General features: G+C 39.1%; 1 protein-coding gene across 7 annotated transcripts in view; it reads left to right on the top strand.

Annotated features, from left to right (window-relative positions):
• The window catches only part of Ryr2 (ryanodine receptor 2), a 600,588-nt gene that overhangs the window by 263,545 nt on the left and 315,883 nt on the right, over positions 1-21,160 (top strand). For all 7 annotated transcript variants that reach the window (XM_031357976.1, XM_031357968.1, XM_031357974.1 and 4 more), the window contains 2 exons: positions 15,164-15,238; positions 17,108-17,264. In XM_031357976.1, the coding sequence (XP_031213836.1) occupies positions 15,164-15,238; positions 17,108-17,264 (232 nt within the window). The remainder of the gene's footprint in view (positions 1-15,163; positions 15,239-17,107; positions 17,265-21,160) is intronic.

Genomic DNA, 21,160 nt, shown 5'->3' with positions numbered 1-21,160 from the left:
ACAGATCTTTTACTTGGTTAGTTAGAGTCACACCAAGGTATTTTATATTATTTGTGACTATTGTGAAGCGTGTTGATTCCCTAATTTTTTTTCTCAGCCTGTTTATCCTTTGAGTAGAGGAAGGCCACTGATTTGCTTGAGTTAATTTTATATCCAGCTACTTTGCTGAAGTTTTTTATCAGGTTTAGGAGCTCTCTGGTGGAATTTTTGGGGTCACTTAAGTATACTATCATATCATCAGCAAATAATGATAATTTGACTTCTTTCTTTCCAACTCGTATCCCTTTGATCTCCTTTTGTTGTCTAATTGCTCTGGCTTCGACTTCAAGTACAATATTGAATAGGTAAGGAGAGAGTGGGCAGCCTTGTCTAGTCCCTGATTTTAGAGGGATTGCTTCGAGTTTTTCTCCATTTAGTTTGATGTTGGCTACCGGTTTGCTGTATATTGCTTTTACTATATTCAAGTATGTGCCTTGAATTCCTGATCTTTCCAAGACTTTTTTTTTCAATTTCAATGGACAGTCTTCACCAGCCTCTCCTTGCTCTCGTCCGGGCTTAGCTGATTGAAGGTCTTGAAGTCCTCCTTGCCCAGGAAGGCCTCATGATTGTACTGGAAGCTCTGGTTGTCCTAGGGCGGCCGCTTGCCCAGCTCTGAGTCTGGGCCGAACCACATACTCCTTGCGCACCATGGTCTTAGCCTGCAGTGCCAGCACCAGTGCCCGCAGCAGCCCCAGGGCAAGTCCCAGGTGACCACCCGGCTCCATGATTGCGAGCAGAGGGAGGCTTTGGGGCAGTGAGGGCTCCCATTGCCAAAGCCGCTGTCCCCTCCCCAGCGAGGGGGGTGCTGGGCTGGCTCGAGGAAGCTCGGGCCGCCCTACTCACAAGCCCATTGCCCACCACACTGCCAGGGGAGCCAAGTCTCCAGCTCCGGTGGTGGGTGCCAGGCTCAGGTTTCGCCTTGGCCCCTCCCTGTGATTTCCTTGCAAGGGGTGGGCCCTGGATGATCTTTCCAAGACTTCTTTCCAAGACTTTTATCATGAAGGGATGTTGGATTTTATCAAATGCTTTCTCAGCATCTAATGAGATGATCATATTTTTTTTTCTTTGAGTTTGTTTATATAGTGAATTACGTTGATAGATTTCCATATATTGAACCATCCCTGCATCCCTGGGTTGAAGCCTACTTGATTATGATGGATGATCATTTTCATGTGTTCTTGGATTCAGTTTGCAAGAATTTTATTGAGTATTTTTGCATCGATATTCATAAGGGAAATTGGTCTGAAGTTTTCTTTCTTCGTTAGGTCTTTGTGTGGTGTAAGTATCAGAGTAATTGTGGCTTCACAGAATGAATTGGGTAGAGTACCTTCTGTTTCAATTTTGTGGAATAGTTTGAGGAGTATTGGTATTAGGTCTTCTTTGAAGGTCTGATAAAACTCTGTACTAAACCCATCTGGTCCTGGGCTTTTTCTGGTTGGGAGACTATTAATGACTGTTTCTATTTTGTTAGCAAATATGGGACTGTTAGATTGTTTATCTGATCTTGATTTAACTTTGGTACCTGGTATCTGTCTAGGAAATTGTCCATTTCATCCAGGTTTTCCAGTTTTGTTGAGAATAGGCTTTTGTAGTAGGATCTCATGATTTTTTTGGATTTCCTCAGTGTCTGTTGTTATGTCTTCCTTTTCATTTCTGATCTTGTTAATTAGGATACTGTCTCTGTGCCCTCTAGTTAGTCTGGCTAAGGGTTTATCTATTTTGTTGATTTTTCTCAAAGAACCAGCTCCTGGTTTGGTTGATTCTTTGTATAGTTCTTTTTGTTTCCACTTGGTTAATTTCAGCCCTGAGATTGATTATTTCCTGACTTTGACTGTTCTTGGGTCAATTTGCTTTTTTTTGTTCTAGAGCTTTCAGATGTGCTGTCAAATTGCTGGTGTGTGTTCTCTCCAGTTTCTTTTTGGAGGCACTTAAAGCTATTTAGTTTTCCTCCTAGGACTGCTTTCATTGTGTCCCATAAGTTTGGGTATGTTGTGGCTTCATTTTCATTAAACTCTAGAAAGTCTTTCATTTCTTTCTTTCTTCCTTGATCAAATTATCATTAAGTAGAGTGTTGTTAAGCTTCCATGTGTATGTGGGCTTTCTATTGTTTATGTTGTTATTGAGGAGCAGCCTTAGTCCATGGTAATCTGATAGGATGCACAGAATTATCTTAATCTTCTTGTGTCTGTTGAGGCCTGATTTGTGACCAATTATATGGTCAATTTTGGATAAGGTACCATGAGGTGCTGAGAAGAAGGTATATCCTTTTGTTTTAGGATAAAACGTTCTATAGATATCTGTTAAATCCATCTGTTTCATAACTTCTGTTAGTCTCACTGTGTCTTTGTTTAGTTTCTGTTTCTATGATCTGTCCATTGCAGAGAGTAGGGTGTTGAAATCTCCCACTATTATTGTGTGCGGTGCAATATGTGCTTTGAGCTGTAGTAAAGTTTCTTTTATGAATATAGATGCCCTTGCATTTAGAGCTTAGAGGTTCAGAGTCGAGAGTTCATCTTGGTAGATCTTACCTTTGATGAGTATGAAGTGTCCTTTCTTATGTTTTTTGATCTAAAGTGAAAGTCAATTTTATTCCATATTATAATGAGTATTTCAGCTTGTTTCTTGGAAACAAACTGTTTTCCATCCTTTTATTCTGAGGTAGTCTCTGTCTTTGTCACTGAGGTGGGTTTCCTATATGCAACAAAATGTTGGGTCCTGTTTATGCACCCAGTCTGATAGACTGTCTTTTTATTGGGAAATTGAGTCCATTGTTATTAATAGATAGTAAGGAAAAGTAACTGTTGCTTCCTGTTATTTTTATTGTTAGAGTTGGAATTCTGTGCATGTGGCTATCTTCTTTAAGTTTTGTTGGAAGATCACTTTCTTGCTTTTTCTAGGATGTAGTTTCCCTCCTTGTATTGGAAGTTTCTATTTATTATCCTTTGAAGGGCTGGAATTGTGGAAAGATATTGTGTAGATTTGGTTTTGTCATGGAATATCTTGGTTTTTCCATCTATAGTAATTGAGAGTTTTGCTGGGTATAGTAGCCTGGACTATCATTTGTGTTCTCTTAGGGTCTATATGACACCAACCCAGGATCTTCTGGCTTTCATAATCTCTGGCGAGAAGTCTGGCGTAGTTCTGATAGCCTGCCTTTATATGTTACTTGACCTTTTTCCCTCACTGCTTTTAATATTCTTTCTTTGTTTTGTGGCGGGATGAATTTCTCTTCTGGTCCAAACTATTTGGAGTTCTATAGGCTTCTTGTATGTTCATTGGCATCTCTTTCTTTATGTTCAGGATGTTTTCTTCTATAATTTTGTTGAGGATATTTACTGGCCCTTTAAGTTGGAGGTGTGTGTGTGTGTGTGTGTGTGTGTGTGCAAGTATGTGCAAGCTACAGAGTGCATGTAGAGGTCAGAGGACAGCATGTGGAGTCAGTCTTTTTTTGTGTGGGTCCCAAGGATATAAGCTATCAGACTTTGTGGCAACCACCTTTATCCTCTGAACCATGGAAATGACCCAAGCCAGGTATTACAGTGTCAAAAAGCTACCAGTACACATTACTTTCAGAATAAAATGCAGATGGCACTGAGAGGGTCATAGACTGCTGAGCAGGACATTAAAAGGCAGTTGGCTTGAGGAATGAATTCCAGACGCAAGGCCAAACATGAGAGTCAGCATGAGTGATGAAACTGTGTTCTGAAACAGCAGTTCTTTTTTTTTTTCCTTAAGTGACACAGAGAATAAGGAAAGATTGGACGGCAGGTGTACCTGCTGTCATTTTTCGTCAGCTCCAGGCTCTTGGCTGGGCTTTTTTCCTCTGCTGCCTGGGAGGAGTTTTGGGAGCTGGGATGGTATTATCATAGCTACGATAAGCAACAGACACTTGGATTAGAGGTGAGAGAGCATATAAGTCAGGGGACCCATTAGAGAGTAGGAGATTCTGGGGATCATGTGATAGGAAGTAAGGCCCTTGCCCTAGTTACTCATTATTATTATGTCAAAAGAACTGTCATCAGAAGCAACTTCGAGGAGGGAAGATGGGATTTTGTTCATGGTGTCAGAGGAAAGAGTTGGTGCAGAGAATGGGCCGTGCGGCTAGTGTCTTCTTTTTTTTTTTTTATTGGTTATTTTATTTATTTACACTTCAAATGTTGTTCCCCTTCCCGGTTTCCACTCCACAAACCCCCCATCTAATCCTCCCTGTCTCTATGAGGGTGTTCCCCCATCCATCCACACACTTCTCCCTCATCGCTTTAGCATCCCCCTACACTGGGGCACTGAGCCACACAGAGCCTCCACAGGACTATGGGCCTCCCCTCCCATTGATGCCAGATAAGACAATCCTCTGCTACATATGCAGCTGGAGATATAGGTCCCTCTGCATGTACTCTGGTTGGTGGTTTAGTGCCTGGGAGCTCTGCAGGGAGAGTTGGGGGGTCCAGTTAGTCAATATTGTTGTTCCTCCTATGGGGTTGCAAACCCATTCAGCTCCTTCATTCTTTCCCCTAACTCCTCCATTGGGGTCCCTGTGCTCAGTCCAATGGTTGACTGCATGTATCCACATCTGTATTGGTCAGGCTCTGGCAGAGCCTCTCAGGGGACAGCTATACCAGGCTCCTGTCTGCAAGCACTTATTGACATTAGCAATAGTGTCTGGGTTTGGTGTCTGCAGATGGGATGGATCTTTAGGTGGAGCAGTCTCTGGATGGCCTTTCCTTCAGTCTCTGCTTCACTCTTTTTCCTTGTATTTCCTCTAGACAGGAGCAATTCTGGGTCTGTTTTTTTATGAGAGCTAAGTTAAAATTGTGTGCAGTGAGTTCAGAAGGTCTCAGTGCAACAAGCTACAAGTTGGGTTGTCTGAGTCTGACTCAGAAAACAAGTGTGTGTTGAATATAAACCAGAGATGCATGAGAACAGTTGAAGGGAGGGTGTCAGTGATGTGCTCACTCTAACTGAGAGGAACTGTGGGAGCAGATTGTGGCCAGTCATTCACCAGTGCCTTCAGAAGGCCTGGAAGCTTGGACACTGGGTTAATGCAACTCTAGATGCTGACCTTGATTGAATTCTGATAACTTTTCTGCCAGTTGAGTCTCAGTGTGTGTTCACCTGAACATACTGAGAGATTCTTCCAAGGTCATGGAAGCAGCAAGAATACATCTGTTTGCATATCTTTTTATAGCATGTTGACATGGTGCAATTAGGTGGTGTGGATTCACATCATGACTGTAGGGGGAATGTGAGTCAGAGCTAGGCAGGCTGGAGCCTCAGGGGGGATGCTTAGGGAAGAAATGTATGGCTTGATTAAGTTGTGAAACTGAACAATTACAGATACACGATGAAAAAAAGACTTCCCTAAAATTAGGTTTATGGAAAGGCTTCTGATTTTGAATCTTGTTGATATCATTACTTAGACTTTCAAAATTGCTTCCTTTGTTCTTCCCCTAAGCCATTTCCTGTGTCTGAGAGAACTAGAGAAGGCAACAGCCCGTAGGCAGCATTTTCTTAAATTAATATCAGTATGTTTGAGGGGAAGAAATGCATAATGGTGGCCTAGGCATATATTGTGATTTATTAGGAAAAGAACTAAAAATGACGACTATTTTTTAAATGGTGAGTTTAAGTAGGGAAATATGAAAACAAAACAAAACAAAATAAAACAATGTTTTTTTGTCATATAGGCCTTGGCTGGTAATTTCAATCTAGCAGTGCCCATTGGTTGTTTCCTGTTATTAAAATTAAAGATCAACTGTCACATGAGATTTGTTCTAGGTAGTAGAAATGATTGAGGAGATGGCTAGCAGTGACATTTGTTTCTGAGCAATCCAGGAATATTTGGGTTATCTGTGCTTGGCTCCTCAGTAGATTTGACTGTTGGCTTTACCTTGTTCTGCCAGGTATTTAACAGCTGTAACTATAATTGTAGCAATAGAGGAAGCAGCTAACTGACAGGGCATGTAATTCTGGATACCAATGGAGTTGTTCCACTTGTTCACAATGAGATTCATCCTCCATGTTACCTCTTCATTTTCATAGAGTGTTAATAAGACCTAGAGGCAGAATAGCCACCAGTGCACTATTGAACTAAGCAGACTTGAATCAGAGAATGATCTATCAAGGTTTAACTATAAAGATATTTCCCTATACTTTCTGCCTACCATACTTGAAAAATTGAGCTTTGGCAGGGCCAGGAAGTGCACATCACTATTTCTTTTATGTTCCTTGAGTTTTTTTCCAGGTAGGGATTTAGCTTTTGTAAAATTTCTAGTGTACATCTTATAGGACTAGCAATGAAAATGCAGGCTGCAGAAGGTGTGAGCAGTCAGGTGGATGTCTCAGAATTAACGGGGGAGCACTATAGCAGTGCTCTCCAGGTAATGGGATGAGACCCCTTAGAGAAGACTAGGTTCTGGTAGCGAGTAAGATAATCAGGTGCTACATGGAGCTTTAATAATTGCTTTAACATAGACTTTTATTGTGGAGGCTTCAAATTTAGTGATAAATTTTCATCTGGAGGATGATAGATTTTATTGCTGTCGTTGTTGCAGATTTTGTTTCTGAATATATCTTATTTTGTTCCATCTTATATCTTTCTACTTTTGTGATTGTAATAAAATATCAGCAAAGCCCTTATTTAAATATACATGTGTTTATGATCAGAATTTGCACTACAGGGATAAAGTGTACCATCCCTTTAAGATAGTAAATTTTATTATGTATATTTCTTGTTATGCCAGGTTTTGAGCTTGAGACCCAAACATTCTACTATTGAGTGACATCTCCAATGAGTTAATAGATTTTTTAAAGCAGTTATGTTAGGGAATGTTAGTTTGAATCTCTAGTTTGAAAATCAGTATAGGGTGAATATTGTTTATAAAGCATTATTTTTATTTTGAAAACAGGTTTACAAGATATCTTTTGCATAGCCAGATTCATTCTACAGAAAATTGTGAATGACTGTCATATCCTGGATTCTGGGCTCTGAGCTGGGTTGAAAAAGACAGTGTCTCCCTCTCGAGGCCACATTTTATAGTGATAATAGAAATAAGCATGTTTATTCACAATTATGAATGCATATTGCCCATGTGCACATAAGTTGAATGTGCTGAATAGAAGTTATAGGGAAAAAATGAAAGGATGGAAGGGATCCCAGGGTACGTAGGCATTATGTGTACTACAGAAGTGGTAGCAGAAAGGAAGAGAGCGAGGGAAAGTTCTGTGTTTGCCTCTGATCATGCATTGCTTCTGGAATCTACGTATGTTGTCTTGTTCATTTCAAGCAGGACAGTAAAGACACAGTATCTTACATGCTGTGGAAATAGATGTTGCATTTGCTTTCTGGAGTGTAACTTAGTAGACAAAAGCTATGCTGCAAGAATACATGGCAGTAATATCTTTACTCCTATGGCCTTTGTTATATGAAGATGAGTCAGGGAGCTATCATTACGAATAAGTGATGATGGGCTTTGTAGAATGAATTGAGGGTTTCCCTGCCTAGCTTAGAAAGAGGCACATGGTTTATGACCTTGCACAATTAGATGCCCCAATCTCAGAAGGATACTATATCCAGTTTACTGCTATAGGGGGGCACCGGCCTGTGTTCCAGCACAGACAAGGGTGGAACTTTGTGACAGGTATATGAACTTCCTGGATATTTTTTCTTGTTTGATTTTGCAAGTGCTTGAAAAACTACCCCTAATCTATTGAAGTATCTCTGCTCCTTTGTCAAAGATCAGTTGACTTTGTTTGTGTGGGTCTATATCTGGGTTATAAACAAAGATGTTTTTATTTTATTTATACCATTATATATGCTTTTCTTTATTTTTAATTCTTGGGTCTGTTTTTTAAGTTAACCTTAAGTAGCCCAAGTTAACCTTGTACTTACTATATGACTAAGGATGACCTTCAACTTCTGATCCTCCTCCCTCTACTTCCTAAGTGCTGGAATTACAGGCATGAGCCACTACACCAACCCAGTTAGTTTTCTATGTTAACTTAATATGCTGGAGCTTGTCTATAATTAGGTTAAATTGGTTTCAAGATTTTATGTGGTTATTGATGTGATGGATTATACAAAAATTTCAATGAGAATTTGTTGAGACCCAGTTCCAGCATTGACCCTCAGGAGAAGGCTGGCAAGGGGTTAGATGACTTAAAGATTAATTTGTTATCCCAAACACCATTTATAACAGAAGATGACCCATGCTTTTGAATATAATGTTAGTAACTCTTTTATGCCTGTGACAAAATGCCTGACAGAAACAACTTTAGTTTGGCTCATAGTTTCAAGGCTTCATCCTTGGCAGGTAGGGCAAGTTGACAGGACCATGCAGTGAAGACTCTTCAAATCCTGGCTGTAGGATGGGAAGCAGAGACAGTAGAGAAGAGTGGTCCATTCAGAGCCCTACTGCTGGGGGTTTTACTTCTGCCGGTCAATTTCTGTTGTAGAAAATATTTAATCTCAATTCAAGGTTTCTACCCTGCTTTGGACCATAAAAGACATACAACCTTTTTATTTATATTAAGCCTTAATCAACACTATAGCTGGACAAATATCTACCCTCCATACTATTAGAGTCTACTTTCCCATTAATAGTGCCAAATTATAATTCACCATGTTCTGTCTAGGCTACTCTTAATTTTGATTGGCTAGCTCTTATGGCCATGCCTTCATGACTCATCTAACCCATATTGTCTTCCTTCTCCATTCCCTTTTCCTCTCCTTGTGGTTCTCCTCAGAGCTCAGGCCTGGGAACCCTGTCCCATGCCTATCTCAATTCTGCCCAGCTATAGGCTGTCAGCATCTTTATTCACCAAACAGGAAGAACTTGAGGGTCAAAGTCACATAGTATCACTTGGGTTTACATGCAGATTCTCTCATCCTTGGGGGCAACCAGGTATTAGGGGCCAGTACTGAGCATTACATATACAGAGCAAAAGACCAAATCTCAATAAGTTTACACCTCCCTTAAGCTCCACAGTCTTCAAAATAGAACCATAGTCTGGGGGTCAAGCATTCAAAATGCAAGTCCAATTAGGGTATTTCAGACCCAAGCTATAAATCAAAATCAGGATACTACTGATTTGACTATAGCAACTTAGTTCAAGCCAAAGTGATTGAGTCCTTACTGCAGAAGGACTGACTACAAACTCTGAGTATTGTCACTTGAATTCTCAGAGGGTTCATCCCAGTGCTATAGAGAAGTTATATCATTCTTAATTTCCTCACAGTAACCTAGGAAATGGTCAAAGAAAAGGAGTCAGGGTCTGGAGAGGTGGTTCAGTAGTTGAGAGCGCATATTGCTCTTGGAGAGGGCCCAATTTAGTTCTCACTACCAATGTTGGATTGTTCCCAACTGCCTGTAGATCCAGCTTCAGGGAATCTGATACCCATTTCTGGACTTGAGGGGTGCACGTGAGCGCGCACATGCGCAGACACACACACACACACACACACACACACACACACACACACACATTAAAACATAAAGTAGAGTTCAGAAACCTGTCCAAGTTTGTATAATGAGATGCTGTCTTCAGAAAGTTAGTAACAATGAGATTTGAAGTTGACTTGCCAAATTCTTGGTGCCCTACAAAAAAAAGTGAGCTCATAGCTATAGCGACATGTGGAGAAGGTGCCCTTTGTCAGAACTCACCCTTGTAGCCATCATGGGTCTCCTCATAGTGCCCAGTCATTTATTAATGATGCTTTATGATTATGCCCTAAAGCTCACTAATTGGAATTGTGTATCCTATAAAATTTTATTATGAATAAATACTACTGTGTCAGGCGGTGAGAGGCTTGTAAAGATTTGTGCCCTCATTAGCATGCTAATATAGTATTTTCTGGGTTTCAGATTTTAAAGATGAATACACTAGCTGTCACAGCACTTGCATTTTACCCAGAAAATGAGCTGTTGAACAATTGAGATAAGATTTAAATTGTATTTTATGACTGCCAGAACCAAAAGAGCTAACTACTTATGTTTTGGTGGACAATGTTTAATAACCATGAGAAGTTGAATTGATGGCATTGTGGGGAGAATTTGTGCTTAGAATACATTTAAAGTTCCTCTTACGTGGTCAGCCTGAAATATGCGTTCTCTAATGAAGTGCTTCATTTTGGAGAAGGATGGGTTGTGGAGGCATAATGTATAGTCAGAAGCCTGGGAGTTTTTAAAGTCATCTTGAATGAGCTTGTATGATTCGTTATTACATGTGAATTTTAAAAGTCTGTTTGGTGAAATTACAGTAACTTCAGCTTTTCTGATTTATGATCTAGAAGTTTCTGTTTTAAAAAATGTGTGCTTAGTACCAGCTTTTTGGGATTTGTTATCCCAGTTACTCAAGAGGCTGTGGCAGGGGGAATCTCAGGCCAAAGACCAGCCTAGGCTGTGGAATGAGTTCAGTGTCAGCGTGGGCAATTTAGTGGTACTTGTTACAAGTTAAAGGATAATGAGGCCTGGAGATTCAGCTGCATGCTTGAGTGTTTGTCTAGTTGTGTATGAAGTCCTGGGTTCAATCCTCAAATCTGCACAGTAGTGATAATTTTGAGGATGATTATCAGTTTTCATTATTTTTACTTATTTTCTTTTCCTCCAAGTAGCTATAACATTTTCAAGGAAAGAGCTTATATTATATATTTATCACATTTCCACATAACAGTTCATCATCAACAGCAGATAGGGCAGAAACCTGGAGTCAGGTGCCAATGCAGAGGGCATGGAGGGATGCTGTTCACTGCCTTGCTTCCCATGGCATACTCAGCTTGCTTTCTTAGAGAACCCATGTCCATCTGCCCAGGGGTGAGGGCCCATAATGGGCTAGGCCATCCCACATCAATCAATAAATAAGAAAACGTCCTACAGGCTGTCTACAGCTGGATCTTAGGAAGATTTTTTCAGTCGAGGGTCCCTCTTTGCCAGGGACTCTAGCTTGTATCAAGTTGACGTAAAACTTTCCAGCACAACATCTATTTATCTTCCTTGAATTTTGGAAGGAAAAGTATTTATTTTAGGCTCCAGTTCCAGTTTGTAATCCACCATGGCAGGGAAGTTACAATGATAGAACCTTGAGAGAACTGGTCACATTGCTTCGACTTCGTGTATATATCACTTCATTTCTCTCTTTTCTTGACTGTGGGTGTGATGTTACCAGGTGCTTCAAATTTAGGCCATCTTGATTTCCTCACAGTGATGGGCTGTACCTGAGCTTGTGAGCCAAATACTTTCCCTTTCCACATAAGATGCTTTAGTTGGTGTGTTTTCTCACAGTAACAGAGAAAAGAGGAAGACAGCTTCTGGCTTCTTTGTACTTAGACCCATTCCAAAGCCCCACTTTTCTGTCTTATGGACTGCTATATTTTTCTCTTCCAACAAGAATTCTTTCTTTTATTATCATTTTTTAATAATTGAGGAATTGTAGGATATAGAGTTTTGAGAATCTCCATGAAAGTCACAGCTGTTATGAAATGGTCCTATCTTCATTTTGTTCCAGGTACAGTAAATCTTTAATTTCTTTTGATCCTGGGAAAGTCTCTTTGTTTTCTAAATGGTTAGGTTTTTTTTATTACATTTATAAATTCCATTATTAACCATTAGAAAAAATGACAAGGAGTCTAGGGGGTTGGGGAAATGATTCAGAGGTTAAGAACATTGGATGTTCTTGCAGAGGATCCAGATTCAATTCCCAACACCCACATGATGCCTTACAGCTATCTGTATCTCCAGTTCCAGGGAATCTCATGCTCTCTTCTGGCCTCTGTGGGTGCCAGGAATACATGTGATGCAAGACATATATGCAGGCAACACACCCATGTGCATAAAAGAAAAATGAACAAATCTTTAAAAATGTATCTAGGACACTATTCTTTTGGTGAAACAGAAGATTTTTATAAAAGTCACAGTTATATAAACTCTATCATCTATATATTTCTCATTAGCTATCTATCTATTGACATTTATCCATCTACCTGTCATCTTTCTTTTTACCCACCTATCTCTATCATATTTCTATCTAGCATCTATTAACCTCTGTCTGCATCTGTCTGTCTATCATCTATTATCTGCCATCTATCATCTATCAATCATCTGTCATCATCATCTATTATTTATCGATCTATCATCTATTTATTACCTATCTGTCATCTTCTATCAATTATCTATCATCTTTATTATCTACTTGTCTATCTATTATCTATCTGTCATCTATCATCTATCAATCATCTATCATCATCATGTATCTATTATCTGCCTATCTACCATCCATGTCTCATCATTTGTGTACCTACACACAGTGAAGTAGAATGTCTAGATTATTTCTCATTTATTTTTTTAAACATATACCTGGAGACTTTGATTTCTTAGCCTGAGTGTTCTCTGCCTTGAATTTTCTAAAGCTGTTGAAGTGCTCCTACTATACAACCAAGGTAAAGAACCCAAATGAAATCACTAATATATCTCCATAGCTCTCAAAATGTCAACCTGCAGAATAACTTCATCCAGGGCCTTATGGGAAATGTAGATGCATGGGTTTCATCCTTGACCTCAATTAGAAACTCTAGCCATGGGACTAGTTTGGGCTTTAAAGGGAATTTGGAATACTATACCACACTAAAGGTTAAGATTCATTCACCTGCATCAGTAGTGCTGTACTAGGGTTGCTTTTGTCTCATAAGGAACATTAAGCAATGTGAGAGGCAGTTTTCTTGTATCAACTGGTGGGAGGCTGGCATTTAGTTGGTAGGGGGGCAATTGCTGTAAATATCCCATAATGCAGGGAACATTCCCTGCAGCAAAGATATATCCAACTCTGCACAGCAGTTATACTGCCAAGGAGATACCCATCTAAATCATAGGGTCCACAGTTTGGCTCCTCATTGGATGAAGACTTTAAAAGCAGGCAAACCCCACATCTACTTCATTGAGCATTGGTAGGGACATAGCATAGCATTTTTTGATAGTTTCTCATGGGATTATTGCCTATGCCATGTCAGGAAATCACAGCTGTTCAAAGTATTCACTGGTGCATCTAAAGCCCTCTGGCCACTGTAGACAGCTGAGGAGGTTCTGAGCCTGTTGATATATCTTAAAAAATAAACAAGCAGGCATTGTGTTCCTACTGATGGTTGTGTTATCCATCAGGGAGTGCAAAACATGGGTGTCTGAAATATTATTATAAAAAAATCTAAATTGAATACACATTTATAGCTAGAGGTAGATTTAGAAATAAAGACACCATGAAGCTGGAGAGCTTACTCCATGGTAAGAGCTCTTGCTGTTGTTGTAGAGAATTTGAGTTCAGTTCCCAGAACCCATATTAGGCAGCTCACAACCACCTGTAACCCCAGCATCATGGGGATATAGTTAGAAAGGTCAGAACACAGAAAGTTGTATGGAACAAATGGAATAAAACTTTCATAAAATAAATATTAAGAAGGAACAAACAAACAAACAAAACAAGCACCCTACAAAAGCCCAAGAAGAAGAGAGAAGGGGGAGAGAGGGAGGAAGGGAGGGGATGAGGAAGGGAGGGAGAAGGAGGGATGGAGGGAGGAGAGACAGAGAGAGAGACAGAGACAGAGAGAGACAGAAAGAGAGAGAGGGAGAAGTGATGGGAATTCCTTTAGAATAAAGCTAACTGATACATCTTGTTTGAATCTTGATAAAAGCCACAGATGAAAAGATTTTGTGAGATAATTTAGAATATTTTAAAATTGACTAGATATTTTATAATACTAAAGATTGTCTGTGGATGGGTAAATTAGAGACTATAAGCAGGGTTGGCCATGTGTTGATAATTGTTAAACTGAAAATTGTGTGCAAGGGCTTATTTACTCGATTTTTTTTGTGTATGTTTGAGAAATTCTGCAATAATGATAGGATAAAAAGAGTTGTCAAAGGAATAAGGGAGGAGAAGCAGGTCAGGGAGATGTTAGAAACATGGCCTGGATGGCAAGGGGTTTCAGAGTCTATTTTCAAAAGAAGCCTTGGCAACAGAAAGGTTGTTTAATGGCCACAGCAAACTCCATTTCAATAGAGAAACAGGTCTGGGAGTGAAATTAGAGCACAAGGAGAGGCAACAGGAGGTAGATGGCAGTGAGATAGAGAGGGAGGCTAGAGAGGAGGGGCAAGGTACAGGTGTTATGTTTGAAAGAAAATATTCCTGTGTATGTTAAGATTATGAGAACATATTCCAGAGAGGATGTTGAAGCCCTGGGAAAAGACATAGGGTTTGTTCACAAGCCTTGGTTTCCTTGAAACAGTGTTGAAAGGTGGTAACAAAGACCAGTTTAGCTAATTTATGTAACTTTCTTGACATCTTATATTATTAGAAGTGTTTGGACATTTAGGTACATGTGATACACATCCTGAGATGTACCTTTTGCACATAATAATCCAATTATATGCAAATTGTATATTGAAGATTTTGTTTCTACTTATGTACTTATGTGTATGTGCATGTGTATATATGGGTGCCTATGGATGCTAGAAGTGGTCAGCTCACCTGGTGTTAGAGGTACAGGAAGTTGTAAGTCATACAACATGGGTGCTAGGAGTCAAACTTGGGTTTTCTCCGAGAGGAGCAAGTACTCTTGACCACTCCAGCTCCCTCCATTTATGTTTTATCTATCTGTTTATATTTTGTCATGCATTGCCTATTGGTGCAAATTGCAGATGACTGTATTCAGATACTAATAATCAGTCTTTTTACATTTCTTGGAAAATATACATTCTTGTATATTTTAAATACATGTATTTTAAATAATGAAAGCCAAATTCAGAGCCATGAACAATTAAATGCATATCTTCATATAGTAACATATAAAATGATACCTAAGCTGTTAAGTCTTCCATGACCAAAAAGTCCTCTAGAGGGAAGTTATGAAGAAAAACATTAATATTATATGGGTAAGTGATGGGAGAGAATGTTTAAATAAATGCTTAATGAGGAAGAACTTATGTTGATCATTGTTACATTTATTTTTATTTCCAGCTGTGTTATCTCCTGTCTCACAACAGATCTTTAACATTTACACCCTGCCTTCTTTAATTTGCTTAAAAGATGGAGTTCAAGAAATTAAACTGTTAAATTCAAATTTAAACTTTTTTTATGTCAACAGAACAGTTCATTATGAAGGTGGTGCTGTATCAGTTCATGCACGCTCCCTCTGGAGACTAGAAACCCTGAGAGTCGCGTAAGTAGAACTTCTAAATCCAGCCTAAAGTTCTGATGGTAAGGGATGGTCAATGCCATTGACTTCCACTTCAGGGTGAGATGGTCCTTTTAGCTCCAGCAGCAAACAACATAGAGAACAAAAGTGGTGTTCAACCCTTTGTTCCTCTTGTCTCTTTCTGCCTTTTCTGTCTTGATTCACCAGGTGCAAGACCCAAGAATAGTCTCATTTCATAATTTCATACAGCCTGCTTTTGTCTTTGGTCTCTTTTGCTTTGTAACATCTCACCCACACCTGACAACTTCCTGGCATAAAGCACTGCTAGGACAGAGTGATGTCAGATTTGGAAGCAGGACAAGTTATCTGCAAGCCTGTCACTCACCTGAAGTCTGTAAGATTGTGGATTTAAATTTCTAAAGGTGCATGTAGATATGAACAGTTCAACAGCTGTTTGCAGAGACTATGAACTTTACTCACGAATAGTTTGATACTGGAGTGGGAATCTCTGTATAACTCTGTGGTGTAAAAATCACCACAGTATTTACTATAGCAGTAAGAATTCAGATGCACATACATGTATACACATTTCTGGTATATTAAGAGCACCTTTTAGTCCATGTAAGTGCTACATCGCTGATGAAGGTATAGCTTTTAACTGTTTTAGGCAAAACTCTGATATTAGCAAGAACTTTTAGTCTTTGTTTAAAATGCACTAAGTTGTCAATATATTTTCCTATAATATTACAGTCTAAAAGAAGTTATTTCTGTAGGATACACACTCCTTGGGTGAGATCCAGGACTGTATTACTAGAGTCAGTGTCTGTAGATTTTTTTAAATGTGAGCTATCTGCCTATTTAATGACGAATACAATAGTTAGTGTCTAAAGTTATTTTGCTCGGGTATTCCAAACAGTAATCTCAGAAAACTTGGTACATTCTCAATTAATATTATCCTGATCAGTATAAACAGATAGGTAGAAAATAACTTCCTGTATATTAAAGGGGTAGTAGTTTGATTTGATTTTTGGGAAAAGGTTTCTCTGTGTAGCCCTGGGTGCCCAGTAACTTGCTGTGTAGACCAGGCTAGCTTTAAATTCAGTGATCAGCCTACCTTTGCCTCCTGAGTGCTGGGATTAAAGGCATGCACTCTGAAACCCAGCCTCAAGATGTGATGGTTTAAAATCAAGTGTCTTCACCTCTGCTTTCCAAACAATCAAGTGACCATAATAAGTACTGCTGTGAGGTAACACTCATCTTCATTTACTTAAAAATACTCAAATTCTTCTTCATGCAAAGGGTGTTTATTGCTCCTCTCTCCCATCTGCGTAAGTCTCTGGAGAGATTTTACTTCAGGGCTGTGAGCCCTGTGGTTACCTGAGTTTCCCTTCTTCCTCGATCATTTGCTTTAGCAACAAAATGTTCTTGTAAACCTTTATATTGTTCTGTTAGCCTATAACAAAAATTCCATGTTCACAATATTTAGTGTTTAATAATTAAAAACAACTGTTTTTGATATGAATATTAAGTTGATTAAATCCACCTAATAGTAATAGTTTTGATAATTATAAAGTAAGGTTTTATTAGGTGTATATCTACATGCATAAAATTAGGCTGTCTTTTTATATAATATATAAATTAAGGGAAATATTACAGCGACATATTTAAAGTCATTTCCCCCATAAGTATAAAGGCTGCAGTTTCTCAGCTTGTGTCTTCCCTTAGCACCTGGTTCTAAGATGTTTATACATACAGACATGTAGCATGTCTGTAGATGCTACCCATAGTGTTTATCCACGTCTCTGTGCACACACATGCAGTCACACTCCTCCCTTTCAATGGCTGCTTCTCTGATGGTGATGGGGTTGGATCAAGTTCTGATTGTTTTGTCAGGTGGAGTGGAAGCCACATAAGATGGGGCCAGCCATTTCGACTCCGGCATGTCACGACAGGAAAATACTTAAGCTTCATGGAAGACAAGAACCTCCTGCTCATGGACAAAGAAAAGGCTGATGTAAAATCAACGGCATTTGCCTTCCGGTCTTCCAAGGTAAGACAGACTGTGTCGTCTTGGGATGTCTGACCAGAAGATTCCTGCTCCGTTTCTTTGATCTTGGGAACACAGGAAGAATGAATGTGAAGTTTTCCCATCCCCAGCTTTTCTTCCCAACATCTCTTTTTATCAATTCAGGTTCCCAAACTACTAAAACTACCCCTGGGATAGCCTGCTGGATTCATAGTTTCCATTTTCAGTTAAAGCATACCCTCCCGCTCCTTCTGGATTTCTTTACTTTTCTCTCTTTTTAAAATATAAAGATCTATATTTTTCTTTTTATTAAGATTTTTTTCTCAATAGTATATCCAGATTATGGTTTTTCCTCTCTCTACTACTCTAAGTTCCTTCCCCACTCCTCTCCGATTCAGACTCATCCACTTTCTGTCTCTTGTTGGAAAATAAAAGGGCTTCTAAGAGATAATAATATAAAATAAAATATAAGAGAAAAATTAACACAGAAGAATAGGACAAAATTAACAGAAAGAAAGAAAGAACCCAGGAAATAGATAATACATGTGGAAACCTAGTGGTTTGCACTCCCATAAAAACACTAATCTGGAAGCCACAATGTATGTGCAAAGAATGTAGGGTAAAAAGGGAGAGAAAAATATATGAATAAAATTTTTTTAAAAAAATAGAAATTAAGAAATATAAAAGGAAGAGTCCTGACATAACATTATGAGACAAGAAACCCCCAATGAGTTCCTTTTCTGTTGGCATCTACCCCTGGGTACACAGCCTGCCCCGAAGGACAGTTTGCTTTCCCAGTGAGACTCCACTGGAAGAAACTAAATTTTCATTTGGAGACAGCTTCTGAGCTAGGGATTGGGGCATGTGTCCATTTGACCTTTCACCTCCATGACTCCATCTGGTATGGACCTGTGCAGACCCTGAGCATGCTGCCTCAGTCTCTGAGCTCATAGGAGCTCTAATCGTGTTGACTAGAGACTCCTGCTTTCTCAGTGTCTTCCATTCCCTCTGACTCTTACACTCTTTCTGCCTTCGTTACCACATGGTTCCCTGAGCCCCGAGAGGAAAGATTTGATGGAAACATTCTGAGCGTTCCATTCCCTGTATGTTGTCTCCCTGTGGGTCTCTGTGTTTGTTCCCATCTGTTGCAGGAGGAAGCTTTTCTGATCATGGTAGAGCAAGGCACTGATCTGTGAGTATAGCAAAATGTTATTAGGAGCTATTTTATTGCTATTTTTAAAAAGTCAGTATTATTTGATTTTATGTTAGGTTCCTGGGTTATCTTGTCACAGGTTCTTGGGTCACTTAAGCAGTGTTAGGTACGGGTTCCATCTTGTGGAGTGAGCCTTAGGTGAAACCAGTTATTTGTTGGTTACTCCTATAAGTTTTGTAGCCCTGTTGCAGGAGAGCCATCTTGCAGGCAGGACAGTATCAGGGGGTTTCTGGGGACATTGGTGTTTAGGTTTCTCTTTTGGTAGCATGCAAGATACCTTACTGTGCCAAAGATGCCAACTCACAGGGGTGAAGTCTCTGTGTAGCACCAGCTAGGTTTCTCCATGCTCTGTGGGTTGTATTGATGTCTTCAGCCATAGTATCAAGATGTCAGTTTGTGGGGTGGACACCTTGTCTCATTCCTGCTTTTAATGGAATTGCTTAGACTTATTTTCCATTTAAATTGATGTTGGCCATGGGCTTTCTGTAAACTGTCCTTATGTTGAAGTATGCCCCCTTATCCCTAATCTCTCTGTGAATTTTATTAAGGAGTGTTGGATTTTTTTTCAAAGGTGTATCTCCTCCTCCTCTTCCTCCTCCTCCTCCTCCTCCTCCTCCTCCTCCTCCTTCTTCTTTCTCGTTTTTGTTTTTGTTTTTTGAAACAGGGTTTCTCTGTGTAGTCCTGGCTGTCCTGGAACTCACTCTGTAGACCAGGCTGGCCTGGAACTCAGAAACTTGCCTGCCTCTGCCTCCCAAGTGCTGGAATTAAAGGTGTGTGCCACTACTGCCTGGATCAAAGGTGTATCTAATGAGATGATGATGTAGTTTTTTTTTCAGTTTGCTGATATGGTGGATTACGTTTATTGATTTATGTATATTGATCATCCTTATATCTCTGGGATGAAGCCAACCTGATTATGGTGGATGATCTCTTTGATATGTTCTTGGATTTGATTTGCAAATATTTGATTGAGAATTTTTGCATCTATGTTCATAAGGGAAATTTGTCTATAATTTTCTTTCTCTGGGGGTTATATTTTATGTGGTTTAGATTTCAAAGTAACTGTGATTGCCTTTAATCCCAGCACTTGGGAGGCAGAGGCAGGTGGATTTCTGAGTTCGAGGCCAGCCTGATCTGCAAAGTGAGGTCCAGGACAGCCAGGGCTACACAGAGAAACACTGTCTCGAAAAACAAAACAATAACAAAAAAATGAAATGTATTGGATAATGCTTCTGCTTCTATTTTGTGGAATAATTTGAGTAGTATTGACATTAACTCCTTTTTAAAATCTGATAAAATTCTATGCTAAGACCACCTGACCCTGGGTTTTGGTTTGTTTGTTTTGTTGGGTATTTTTTTTTTTTTGTAGATTTTATTACTGCTTCTATTTCATGAGTGGATATATGTTGGTTTAAATTGCTTATCTGATTTTGATCTAACTTTGGTAGGTGCTATATATCAAGGAAAGTACAAGTTTCTTTTATATTTTCAATGTAGTAGAAAGTAGGTTTATTCTCAGTGTCTGTTGTTGATTTCCATCTCTAATTTTGTTAAAATTGGATATTCTCCCTTTGCCTTTTAGTTTATTTTGATAAGAGTTTGCCAATCTTTCTAACTTTTCTCAAAAAAAAAACCCAACTCTGTTTTACTGATTCTTTTTATTGTTTTTATTTATTTGTCTTGATTTTGTTGATTTCAGCCCTGAGTTTGATTTTTTGCTGTCTACTTAGGATGTCAGGGTGTTATTTCAGTTTTCTTATATCTGTTGAGATTTGCTTCATATCTAAATATGTGGTCAATTTTGGAGAAAGTTCCCCGAGCTGCTGAGTAGAAAGTATTCTTTTGTGTTTGGGTAAATGTTCTATAAATACCTGTTAGGTGCATTTGGTTTATAACATCCGTTAGCTCCAGAATTTCTCTATTTAGTTTTTGTCTAGATGCCCTGTCCACTGGTGAAAGTGGGATTTTAAAGTCATTCACTATCAGTGAATGAAGATGAATATGTGATTTAAATTATAATAGCATTTCTTTTACAAACTTGGGTGCTCTTATGTATGCTGCACAGATGTTAAGAATTGCAGTGTCTTCTTGGTGTATTTTTTTCTTAGATGAATATGTAGTATCCATCCTTATCTTGTTTGATTAGTTTTTATTTGAAGTCTATTTTGTCAGATATTCAGTGGCTACACTGGCTTGTTTCTTAGCTCTCTCACATGCAGATGGACTACTAACAGGTGCTCTTAGGCACACAGAGACATGCACAGATAGACATATGTAGAGACATACCTACTCCACAAAACTACATTGGAAAACCTAAAAATATTTTCTGAAGTATAACATTTAAAATGCAAAATCCATGTCTCCAAAGCTGGTGGGAAAGAGGGAAAAGTAACAAAACACATGGCCACCTCTTATGAGATAGAGTCACAGTGATGATCTGTGTTATGGTTGCCTCCTGTGAGATAGAGTCACAGTGATGATCTGTGTTATGGTTGCCTCTTATGAGATAGAGTCACAGTGATGATCTGTGTTATGGTTGCCTCCTGTGAGATAGAGTCACAGTGATCTTTTATGTTATAGTCACCTCCTATAAGATAGAGTCATAGTGAACTTCCATTTTATGGTCGCCTCCTATGAGATAGAATCATAATGATCTTCTGTGTTATGGTTGCCTATGAGAGTCATAGTGAATTTTTTTTTTTTTTTT

The sequence above is a fragment of the Mastomys coucha genome, unplaced genomic scaffold (assembly GCF_008632895.1).
Source record: "Mastomys coucha isolate ucsf_1 unplaced genomic scaffold, UCSF_Mcou_1 pScaffold7, whole genome shotgun sequence".
In the NCBI taxonomy this organism is placed as follows: Eukaryota; Metazoa; Chordata; class Mammalia; order Rodentia; family Muridae; genus Mastomys; species Mastomys coucha.
This window is presented reverse-complemented; position numbering and strand designations above follow the sequence as displayed.